At 45.1% G+C, this 12298-nt stretch overlaps 1 protein-coding gene across 2 annotated transcripts in view; it reads left to right on the top strand.

Annotated features, from left to right (window-relative positions):
- The window catches only part of TAF3 (TATA-box binding protein associated factor 3), a 122302-nt gene extending 111910 nt beyond the window's left edge, over window positions 1-10392 (top strand). For both annotated transcript variants that reach the window (XM_070800755.1, XM_019972918.2), the window contains exons 5-7: window positions 4208-4463; window positions 7418-7524; window positions 8458-10392. In XM_070800755.1, coding sequence (XP_070656856.1) covers window positions 4208-4463; window positions 7418-7524; window positions 8458-8572 — 478 coding nt within the window. In that variant the 3' untranslated portion in view covers window positions 8573-10392. The remainder of the gene's footprint in view (window positions 1-4207; window positions 4464-7417; window positions 7525-8457) is intronic.
- Window positions 10393-12298: the final 1906 nt, after the last annotated feature.

Genomic DNA, 12298 nt, shown 5'->3' with positions numbered 1-12298 from the left:
TATTTATTTTTGTTCCTAATTGAGATGAATTAAATACTAATTAAATACTTGGTATATTAATTTTCTATTTCCACATAACTAATGACCCCAAAACTTAACAGCTAAAGCCATAAACATATATTACTTCCCAGTTTCCCGTGGGTCAGGAATTTGGGGTGGTTTTGACTCCAGTCTCCATCAAGCCACTGCCCTGGGCCTCGGTCACTGGAAGGCCTCCCCAGGGCTGGAGAATGGCCTGTGGGCTCAAACGGTGCTGTGGGTAGGAGGCCCCACTGGCCGGTCACATGGGCCTCTTCCTAAGGCAGATTCAGCATCGTCATGACTTAGCCTCTGGCTTCCCCAGAGCTCTTGATCCGAAAGAGAGCAGGACAGGCGCTGCAGTGTCTCTCATGACCTAGGTGGACGTCACATGTAGCTGTTTCACAATAGCCCGTTAGCAGCCGTCCAAGTCAGAACCCACCCAGGCTGTGAGGAGACTACCCCAGGGCAGGAGGGGCTGCTGCAGGCAGCCTACCGCTCTTGGGCCTAGTATTTCTGGGACTTTTAAAAGAAAAGTAAGAATGCAAAACGGTGAAGTCTTATAACCAATGACGCAGCAGTGCTGGTACGGCAACCACACTAATACTCGGTGAAAGCCCAGTGGTCTCTTTTTGGTAAGGAGGGTTAGTTTACAGTACACCATGGGAATCTGTTTCACGTGTTTCTCAAAAGATGCACAGAATTGCTGAGATTGATCAGAGGTTTCAATATGAAGAAGAAAAGCAAGTTAGAATCCCAGGGATGGGGGAGCCTGGTGGACTGCCGTCTATGGGGTCCCACAGAGTCGGACACGACTGAAGTGACTTAGCAGCAGCAGCAGCAGCTTTATCAAAGTGAGTTTTCTCCAAAACATCAAACAACTTCCCCGTTGAAAAACTGATGTAAAATTCACGGAGGCACTGACAGTAGATTTTACCTATGGCATCATTTTGTTGCCATTTAAAAATGGCTCTTGGCTTCTAAGGGTGAGTAAGTGAGCCATTGTGAGGGAACTTGTGAACTTCGAGCAGTGAGTAGCCTCTCATTTGGACTTTGATGACTCTGATGGCCGGCCTCACAGTGTTTGCACACAATTGCTGACTGGTGAGGATCTTTAAATTCCCCCTGGTAGAGTTCCGGGGTTGGAAGAACAGAGAAGGCGATGTCTGAAAGTAGGAAACTACAAAGGATGACGGTGAAGACCAGTGGGAACCCAAAATTATTTATACGATGATCAGATTAGGTCGAGGGATGACGGTTTGTGTTACAACTGAGGAGAAGTTATATCATGTGATACCGTTACCTATTTTTTCGATAATGTTCAAAACTAAAGCCATAATAAAAGAGTTGTTCTTAAAACTCTGCCTCCAGTTACCTCAAAAGTAATGGAGCAGCTGGAATCAACAATAGCTTTCAAATTCTCGTCAGTTTTCTTGTGGATTTCAAAAGAGTTGGGAAAGGCAGGTCCCTTTAGAGCCTGCATAACACCAGTCTGTATGCAGGTCAGGAAGCAACAGTTAGAACTGGACATGGAACAACAGACTGATTTCAAATAGGGAAAGGAATACATCAAGGCTGTATATTGTCACCCTGCTTATTTAACTTATATGCAGAGTACATCATGAGAAACGCTGGGCTGGGTGAAGCACAAGCTGGACTGAAGGTTGCCGGGAGAAATATCAATAACCTCACATACGCAGATGACACCACCCATGGCAGAAAGTGAAGAAGAACTAAAGAGCCTCTTGATGAAAGTAAAAGAGGAGAGTGAAAAAGTTGGCTTAAAACTCAGCATTCAGAAAACTAAGATCATAGCATCTGGTCCCATCACTTCATGGCAAATAGATAGGGAAACAGTGGAAAAAATGAGAGACTTTATTTTCTTGGGCTGTAAAATCACTGCAGATGGTGACTGCAGCCATGAAATTAAAAGATGCTTGCTCCTTGGAAGAAAGGTTATGACCAGCCTAGACAGCATATTAAAAAGCAGAGACATTACTTTGCTGACAAAGGTCTGTCTACTCAAAGCTATAGTTTTTCCAGTAGTCATGCATGGATGTGAGAGTTGGATTATAAAGAAAGCTGAGTGGCAAATAATTGATGCTTTTAAACTGTAGTGTTGGAGAAGACTCTTGAGAGTCCTTTGGACTGCAAGGTGATCCAACCAATCCATCCTAAAGGAAATCAGTCCTGAATATTCATTGGAAGGATTGATGCTGAAGCTGAAATTCCAATACTTTGGCCACCTGATGTGAAGGACTGCCTGATTTGAAAAGACCCTGATGCTGGGAAAGATTGAAGGTGGGCCGAGAAGGGGACGACAGAGGATGAGATGGTTGGATGGCATCACTGACTCAATGGACATGAGTTTGAGTAGACTCTGGGAGTTGGTGATGGATAGGGAGGCCTAGTGTGCTGCAGTCCATGGGGTCACAAAGAGTTGGACACGACTGAGCACCTGAACTGAACTCCAGTCTGCTCTCCTGGAAGCAAAAAATTAGTACATATTTTGTCTCGTCAACACTGAGTACCCACTTTAGTGTTTTTTCTTTTGCTATTCAGAAAATTTGAATGAGAAATATATATATATCTCAATATGTACCATATTTAAAGGAGTAATTAATTGAACTAGAATAATTCAATTGAATTGGAGGAATAGACATTTGGAAGGATTATTTTTATTAATTATTTTCATGAAAGGGCCATTTCTCTAAATTGGAAAATAAGCAGATTTATTCTGGTAGGTATTTCTGAGACCTCAGGTATTGCCCCATAAACTGATCAGTAGTCTGTTTACATCCATTGGCTTCACTGCTAATGCTAAACCATGGGTACCATTCACAAGCCTTGAAGGTAAGGGAGACACTAGATCCTAACTTTCCTTTTCAGAAAAAAAGAAATGATAATTACATGACATGACGTGTTAAAGGTATTAGCTGAAGCCACGGCAGTAATCAGATTGGAATGTACGAGTGTGTCAAACTGACGCATTGTGCAGTCAGACTTACACGAGGTTACCTGTTGGTTAGATCTCAGTTATAAAAAACTAAGTGAGGAAAGCTTGTTACCAATGATAAATGTGAATTGTTTATATACTCGAAATGCCTAAAACAGCAGTGGGGTGCACTGTTTATGGGCATCTGCAGAAAAAGCTCAAAGAACAAAAACATGGAAACACGCCTGCTAGCCGGGGGACAGTGGACCCTTCTGGAGGAGCGAAGGGGGGAGGCCGGAAATAAACACACTTTCTCTATGGTTGATGTGTGCTCTGCTGCTGCTGCTAAGTTGCTTCAGTCGTGTCCAACTCTGTGCGACCCCATAGACAGCAGCCCTCCGGGCTCCCCTGTCCCTGGGATTCTCCAGGCAAGAACACTGGAGTGGGATGCCATTGCCTTCTCCAATGCATGAGAGTGAAAAGTGAAAGTGAAGTCGCTTAGTTGTGTCCGACTCGAGCGACCCCATGGACTGCAGCCCACCAGGCCCCTCCATCTACGGGATTTTCCAGGCAAGAGTACTGGAGTGGGGTGCCATTGCCTTCTACTGATATATACTGCCCCCTGCCAAATAAAGGAACTTTGTGTAAACAAAAGAAGAAGAAATAGTTTGAGGACCAAATAGGCAGGCCTCAGTTCAAAGCCTGCCACTCATTTACCCAAACTCCGTTCTCTCTCTACTCCTGTTTCCTTGTTTATAAAACAAGGGTCACTGCAGCTTTGAAGTTGCCCTGAGGACTGAATGGGGTAATGTGTGGGAAGTACCTAGTGTAACACCTAACTGCTTAGAGGTGCTCAGCAGCTAGTGCTTTTAAAATGACTTGCGTAAGGTCACACCCCAGCCTGTGGAAGACGTAGGGTTTGACCTCAGACCTCCTGGTTCTGAGTCTAGTTCTTCCCCGGCTTGGGTTCTATGAAGAAGGCAGTGTTGATGCAGAAACAGAGCAGCGGGCAGCTCTGACCATGGAAAGGAGCTGGAGCCCCTGCCTGTTTCCTGCTGCCCAGCCTGTCTCCCAGCCCTGATCGTGGAGAAGCCGCTTGGGCAAGAGCCTTGCAGCCTGAGCTCTGCCTCTCTCTGAACTCTCTGAGACGTCTTTCGCTGCTAGAAGAATCAAGTGATTGTGCCATCGTGTTTGTAGCTACCTGGCTTGACTCAACTGTGTGTTTTGATTTTTCCGTTTCTCTCTTGTTGACAGTGTCATCAGCAAAGTGGTCCCAGCCCCCGAGGCTAAGCCGGCACCTTCTCTGAACAGACCCAAGACACCGCCCCCCGCCCCAGCCCCCGCCCCGGCCGCCATGCACGTCACCCCTGCCCCGGTGCCTTTGCCCCTCCTGGCCCCGGCCAGCGCACCCCTCGCCGGGATGCCCGCCCCAGCCCCTGCTGCTTCGGGAGCCGCCAGCTCCAAAGCCCCTGTCCGCAGTGTGGTCACGGAGACGGTCAGCACTTATGTGGTGAGCTGCTTTCTGTTTTGGGGAGTATTTAAGAGAAAGTCACTTAAGAGCTCTTTGCTCATGAAAATGTTTCCAATTAAAAAAGCAGTGTCAGATGTATCAACATTGAATTTCAGAAGCAATTCTTCATGACTGGAAAGGCATGTTCATTGCATCTTCAAGCCTTTGGCTGACAAGTATTGTGTTAGGATGTTTGCATAGTTAGTCTCCATAAATAATGTCAGAGCATTGTTTTTGTTACTCATCATTGTTTCGGAATATAACTATATATGTAGATATATACACACACACAAACATATATACAGCACAATCAGTGTATAAATATAGAGGTGAATAGTGGCAGTCAAACTCCTCATTGACTTTCTTGATCAAGCAGTGATTCACTTCAGAGAATAATTAGCATGACATGCACACATCTCATGGGCCAGCCACTCTTTCTGAGCAGGAGCACTAATTATAGTATCTCACTGGCTGAGGTCCAGGACATATCAGGGCCTGCAGAATGAATGAAAATGAACCTGTCAACCACAGAACTTCCTGAGTCCCAGGAAGTCTTCAGGTGGAAAAACTCCCCTTGACAAATGTGTTCACACGGTTGTCATGAGAGTGTTCTCCCCTGTTTCATCCCTACTCAGTACTATCAGGTCTAACTCAAGCCCTGAATTCAGTTGAGTAATAAAGAGGCTCTTTGGGCTCTGTAGTGTGACACACGAGCACATGACAAAAGGATTTCAGGCACGTGGCGGTCCCCAGTGAGCTGACACCGCGAGACCACAGAGTATGTAGCCTGAGATGTGTCCGCCTGGTGGTGGCGCGGATCTTTCAGAATAGATGTGCGTGGGAGGCGACAGGCTCGGACTCCTTCCGTTGTCGTTAAAAATCGTGCAAGTATTACATTTCTATACAGGCATTTTGAAAGGAAATTTCAATGAATCATTGTGTTTGAGGCACTATCATGATACAGAGGATAAGAAGAAAGTCTCAGAAGTCTTCAGAGAGGATATAAAGACATGAAATATTAAGGAGAAAATATTAAATTGTCAATTCAAACAACAATGGAAGACATGATACAAATATCTGTGGTCATTAAATCAGTGCATTCAAGGACCAGCTGCCACAGGTGTTTAATTGAGGCCAACGTCACCCCAAGATGGGTAAATCGAGGAGGACTTTATGCTTGATCTCCTTGACCTCCATTTCTTCAGCTGTAACCAGGGATTGTTAGACTAGGTGATCCCTGTGGTGTGTTCTAGCTCTAAAATCTGATTCTCCAGTGGGTTTTTGAGTCAACTCCCTGGAGATAGATCAGACTTGCATAAACAGCGTAGATGAAAAGCCTCTGTCCCCTCAGAGACACTCTGTAGACAGAAGACAAACTGTGATTTGAAGGAAGGACACAGGCTGATTTTGTTGCTGCCCAATCTATGACACTGGAACTGGCACTGACATTCCTTCAGCTCCAGTCTCCCCATTTCTAACCTACCCAAGCATTGTTTTAGGAGGATGAAACCAAGTCAGGTGTTTTCGAAAGAGCCTAGTGAACTGCGAGGGGCTGGGCACTGTAGCAGATTTCTCATGTCACAGGGTCATGGCCTCCTAACTTCAAGAGTCAGCAGCAGGACAGGGCATGCATGGCAGCTTCAGGGCGCAGGGTGCTGGGCTGGCCTTCACCCCAGACAGCTGGCACAGGCCAACTGGTGGTCTCTCTGCTTGAAACTGGAGACGAGGCCCAAGTCGGGGATGTGGCTGCCCACAGATTTGTTCAGGAAACCTTTACAGCCTTGTCTGCTCTTGCAGAGACTTTCCAGAATGGCAGACCTTGAAATAGTTAGAATTCCGTGAGTTAGAATGAACCGTCTCTGCCCCCCATACACCCATCACACAAACACAAAAAACCGTTTTTCTTCTGCATATCCAGTCAGTGTTGTATATGAATGTACCAGGAGAGACTACAGCTTGCAAAATCAACTGAATGAAATTATATGCTGTGTGATCAGCAAAACTTTAAAAAATTAACTCTTAGTTATTGGTGGCTTTGAAAGCCTGTCATAGAATTGTCTCTTCCAGATTGGTCTTGTTCATGTGGAATTTGAGGAGGTGGTTCAGTTGGGAATGCTTCTTATTTGGAACTGCTAAGTCAAGTCCAGAGCACAGCATAATTGTTGCAAAATAACGTGAAAACGTGTGGCTCTCTGGCCTCCTGCGTCCCTTATTTCATTTGCCCTTTAGTTGATTGTACTTTGCTGAAAATGTCATAAAGGGAATGGAAAGTTACTTAGTAACAACTCTTTTATATCCTTGATCTTATCAGCCAGTTCAGGAGGAGGGTTTGGCTAATAAGTAATAAGGCGATATATGCACATAGGCCGTATTTATTAATCCCAGACCTGTGAATGCAGTGGAGGGAACAACACAGAGCTGAGCTAGGGAGCTTTCAGAAGTATCAGGCATTAGTAGTCATTCAGAACCTATGTGTTCCAGTATTTTTTTAGATAAAGATGACTGTAGGTCACATGGCTCACAGAAATGATTATCAAATGTTTTGTTTTTATGACTTTCAAAAGACAGTTTAAAATAGCCATTAAAAATGTCTTGGGAGTTCCCTGATGGCCTAGTGATTAGGACTCGGCACTTCCGTTGCCAGGGCCCAGGTTCAGTCCCTGGTCAGGGAACTAAGATCTTGCAAACCATGCAACATGGCAAAAAAAAAAAAAAAAAAAAGTAGAAGAAAGGTCTTATCATTGAACTCTTAGTAGCATTTTTTTTTCCATATGATGCCAGGATAGTGAGGGCCATGATCACAGCTTTAATAAATTGTTAGCTCCTGGGTTTTTTGGTCTGTTCGTTTAGTCTGTCAGTTTATTAGCTCCACAGGATGTAGTAATCCTTATAATGCCCTTTTTGGGATTTCTTTTTTCTCAATGCCTCTCTGGTTTCCTTCCCCCCGCCCCCAGATCCGAGACGAGTGGGGAAACCAGATCTGGATCTGTCCCGGCTGCAACAAGCCCGATGATGGGAGCCCCATGATCGGCTGTGACGACTGTGATGACTGGTACCACTGGTGAGTCCCCTGCGGGACACGAGGGGAGAGGCTCAGCACACGAGTGGCCCCGGCCCATGCAGGCTCTTGTCCCAGGGCAGCTCGTCTCCCGGGAAGAGCGTCTGGAGCAGAATCCCTGTGCCAAGAGAATGGCGTTCGTATTGTTTCCAAAAATTAGTCTTTAGACTGTGGCTCTTCAGCCTAAATTCAATGTGTCTCTTAGTGCACGTATTCTTTAGAAAGGGAAAAGGAGATACAGGGGGTTGGTTCCCTTCCCTTTCTTGTCATTCATTTTCTGTAGCAGCTGCAGAAACACTGAGGGACCCCGTAAACACTGCCATAAAGTGCAGGAGTACCGGGGCGGCTCGGGTGGCTTCCCCGGCTCCTCAGCGCCCTCCCCAAACTGAAGGCGCAGCATCAGGACGCATGCAGACCGTCTCGCTGTGTGATCTTGAAAATATCAGATATGAAAGATAGGCATCCACTTAGTCACACGCTATACAATGTCTCTGAGATAAAGACAAAGCCGTGGCTCAGAACAATTAGACTATTTCTGGCTGAAAGGATGAATGAGCTAATTAATGTCTCCAGCAGGGCCTGGGGAAGGGGCTCGTGTAAGGTGATCACCCACACGCCCAGCAGGAGTGCAGCAGCGTCTGTCCGCCAGACCTGGTGACTTGGGTGTCCAGTAAATGCACCTTGAAAGTGAAAGTCGCTCAGTCGTGTCTGACTCTTTGTGACCCCATGGACTATACAATCCGTGGAATTCTCCAGGCCAGAATACTGGAGTGGGTAGCCTTTCCCTCTTTCAGGGGAGCTTCCCAACCCAGGGATCAAAGCCATAAACCTAACAGATTATTGAATGATGTGAAATTCCTGAAGAATGTAGGACAGGAAGATGTGTGTCACTGAAGCCTGTTTGTCTGAAGTGCCTTTTGCTTGGTTCCCGTGTAGGCCCTGCGTGGGGATCATGGCCGCGCCCCCAGAAGAGATGCAGTGGTTCTGCCCCAAGTGCTGCAACAGGAAGAAGGATAAAAAGCACAAGAAGCGGAAGCACCGGGCACACTGATGCCTGGAGCGGGGGTGCCCCCGCCCACCCCCCACCGCATCGCCCCGGACGCTGAGCCCGGCCAGACTGAGGACAGAACACGCGCCCCCCCCCACCCCCGGGGGCTCTGCGAGGGCCCCTGGCCGAGGGCCACGTGGTCGCCCCCGGAGAAAGACTCTCATGCACGGGGCGGGGGGGGCCTCGCCTCCGTTTCCTATTACCAGTGACAAGTATTATTAATAAAAAGACTATAATCTTTCCTTTCGATTTTCCTCAATTCTCTCCAGGGCCTTTTCCTTAAGGTGTTAGCTGAGAAGATGGCGTGTGGCCCGCCCTGACCGTGCCCGAGGGTGACGTGGGTCGGCTGTGTGTGTCTCCAGCCTCCTCCCCTCTGTAGTCAGATAATCGTAATCACATGAAAGAAAACTCCAGGGGGAGTGTCAGTAAATATTTTTGTGATGAAAAATATATGAAGCTTCCCCACCCTGCACCCCCTGTTTTTAGTACTAACATGTAAAATGTTCAGGCTTTTTGTGAAATACCTTATATTTTTTAAGAAAAAGGTTTCTATCATGTCCTGTTGGCTCTTCTGTGGTTTGTTTTTGTTGACTCTCCCACCTGTCCTCTCTCTCTGTCATCCCCCAACTCTGCCCTTTCCTCCAAACTGCTTGTGGTCTTCTCATGGATTACCCATCTCATCAGCTTGTAGGAAAACTCTGCACACCAGGAGATCTCCCCTAATGTAAATAATAAATATTTATGAAGTAGTTATTTTTAAAAATTTTTTATCGTGTTTAATTCTGGCTTTCTGTGAAACGCGCTGTGGTTTCAGCCCCATCTGTAATTACTGCTGTACATAAGCAAAGAAGGCTGGAAAAAAAAGAGCCGTACGTTAAGTTCAAAGTTACCTACCTTGAGCTGAACCCTCGCAGAACACTGGGGGGAGGACCTGAGCAGTTGGAAGGAAAACAAGGCAATTTAAATCTATGGCTTATGATTTGAAATTGTTTTGTTATTTCTTCTATTTCTGTAAATTTCTTTGACTTCCTTTTGTTTCAAAGGACATGTAGATTCCCCGAAAGTAAAAAAAAAAAAAAAAAAAAAATACTGTAGCATTTTGTGTTTATATTGTTTTATTTCTGCAAATCTGTTCATTGATATTGTGGTTTAAGGCTGAAATGAAGTATATTATGCAATTTTTTTTTAAAAGAAAACTCATCAAATTTCAGGGTATCACAAAACTTTATTATATTACTATACTGCCCACTATTTATTATATGTTAATAGATGTCTGAGAGATAAACCAAATATTTTATTTTTAATGTAAAACATCAAATTTAATTTTATTAGCATATTTTAGCAACTTTGGAATAAATATGGACTTTTACTTGATTTTGAAATAATCCCAACTTGGGCCAGTGTTAATGGATATCTTGAATGCTAGAATATGGGCTTTGAACCTAATACAAATATATTAATAGAAATTGTGATTTTTTTTCAAATGCCAAGTAAATTGATATTAGTGTATGAATTAATCATATTTTAAAACATATTATGTGGTTAGAGAAATGAGGTTTTCTGCTGTGAATGTTAAATTGCAGATCAGTGTCACCCTCTTGAGTGCAGTATCTCATTGCCCTCCTTGTTCTAGAAGCCAACATTTTTCTATGCCTACAAAGAAAGCATCTATGTTGAGATACATGGTTTTGTTCTATTGATTTGAGATCATCCTAAATACTTTATACAATATTTTCACATGCACAGAATCTACCCCATTAGTGCTTTTTGGAGAGGGATGAAGGTGGGGAAGTGCAAAATAAAGGATTATTGGCTATTTCATAGTTTGCTTTTCCATTTTCTTTACTTAGGATTTAGTTCCTCAAGGCATGGTCAGTGGATCTGACCTTGCCACATCTAAGTGAGCTGGTCATGCCACTGAAATCAGAATGCAGTGCCGATATAGAACTTTCCCCCAGTCCCGCTGTCTGAGAGACCTCAGCCCACAGGACACTGAAGGAATTTCAATCAGTTCGTTGTCTTTTGCTATTTCATGGTTGCTTTCCTAAATCCAGTTCATGATTTTATAAATGGCCTTTGCAATAATAAAACCAAAGAATCACTTTCAGGGGGCCGAAGAGCTCGGGGGATTAGTAATGGAATACAGAGCCTTTCACCTCTGGGTCAGTGAGCTGAATCCAGTCCAGGCCACCAGAGACTCGGAGTTGTTACCGTCTTCTGACTGTTCAGCGGCCTGTGTGAAATGGGCTGGTGGTCTCCGTCTCTACTGGATGCTAGCCATACACCAACCAAAAGGGGTCCAAGAAACTGCAAAAGGAAATGTGGATTAGAGAATAAAACCCCGGTGTTCCGAAGCAGAGTTAGAAAGCTGGGCTGAATCACCCCGCATAAAGTTGCACTGAAGAAAAAGAGTTTTACGGACGTCACGAAGAGGATGGAGATGAATTCACTCACCCTAATGCAGTCGAACTAAATAGGGAAATGAAAAGCCTGTATTGGACGAGAGGAGAAGGGTTATGTTGGGAAAGATGATGGTTTTAATCAGAAAACCTTGAGGGGACCCATGCAGTAGAAAGAGAGTGGGTTTTGAGGTGGGGGGGGGTTGGACTGGAAAATTCAAGGCATTTTTGGGGTCTTTTTTTAAAAAAAACTTTTTGTTTTGTATTGGGGCATAGTTGATTAACAATGTTGTGGAAGTTTCAGGTGTACAGCAAAGGGACTCAGCCATACATATACATGTATCCATTCTCCCTGGGCTTCCTCCCATCTGGGCTGCCACGTAGCACTGAGCAGAGTCCCCCGGGCTTTACAGTGAGTCCTCGCTGGCTACTCACTTTCAGTACAGCCGTGTGTGCATGTCCATCCCAAACTCCCTAACCAGCCTTTTCCCCCACCCTCTACAACCACAAGTTCATTCTCTGTGAGTCTCTGTTTTGTAAGTCCATTTGTATCATTTCTTTTTAGAGTCCACATATAAGGGATGTCATAGGATATTTCTCCCTCTCTGACTTACTTGACTCAGTATGACACTCTCCAGGTCCATGCATGTTGCTGCAAATGCCATTATTTCGTACTTTTTAATGGCTGAATAGTATTCCATTTCCATATGTACATGACATATATATATACATATACACCACGTCTTCTTTATCCATTCATCTATTGATGGACATTTAGGTTGCTTTCCGTGTCTTGGCTGTTGTAAACAGTGCTGCATTGAACACTGGGGTGCAGGTATCCTTTCAGATCATGTTTTTCTCTGGATGTGTGCCCAGGAGTGGGATTGCAGTGTCATATGGTGGCTCTATTTTTAGTGTTTTAAGGAACCTCCCTACTGTTCTCCACAGTGGCTGTGCCAATTTGCATTTCCACCCACAGTGGAGGAGGGTTGAAAGAGAGTGGGTTTTGACTTTTGAGGGATAAGAAGGTCACAGAGCAGCAAGCATTGTAAAAACTGCCAGGACTGAGCAAATGTGATGCAAAAGCACAGAGGGTGCTTCCTGTGGGAGTGGGACACGTTCCCCTCCCCCAGGGGGGTCAAGGAGCTCATTTCTCTGACTGGCAAGCTGCTTGTCTTCTGAAGGTGTCGCCACCAAAGCGCAGCGAGGAGCCCTACCCTCCAGATGACTTGCGGCTCCAAATGTCCTGCAGAAAATCAGAGGGCATCGGAGCACTCTGGCCCCGTCGGGCTTTTCGCAAAGATAAAACGTAGTGCCTCGCTCCGCGGTA

Source organism: Bos indicus, chromosome 13, assembly GCF_029378745.1.
Source record: "Bos indicus isolate NIAB-ARS_2022 breed Sahiwal x Tharparkar chromosome 13, NIAB-ARS_B.indTharparkar_mat_pri_1.0, whole genome shotgun sequence".
NCBI lineage: Eukaryota > Metazoa > Chordata > Mammalia > Artiodactyla > Bovidae > Bos > Bos indicus.
The sequence above is the reverse complement of the archived record's forward strand: the minus strand, read 5'-3'. Positions and strand labels throughout refer to the sequence as shown.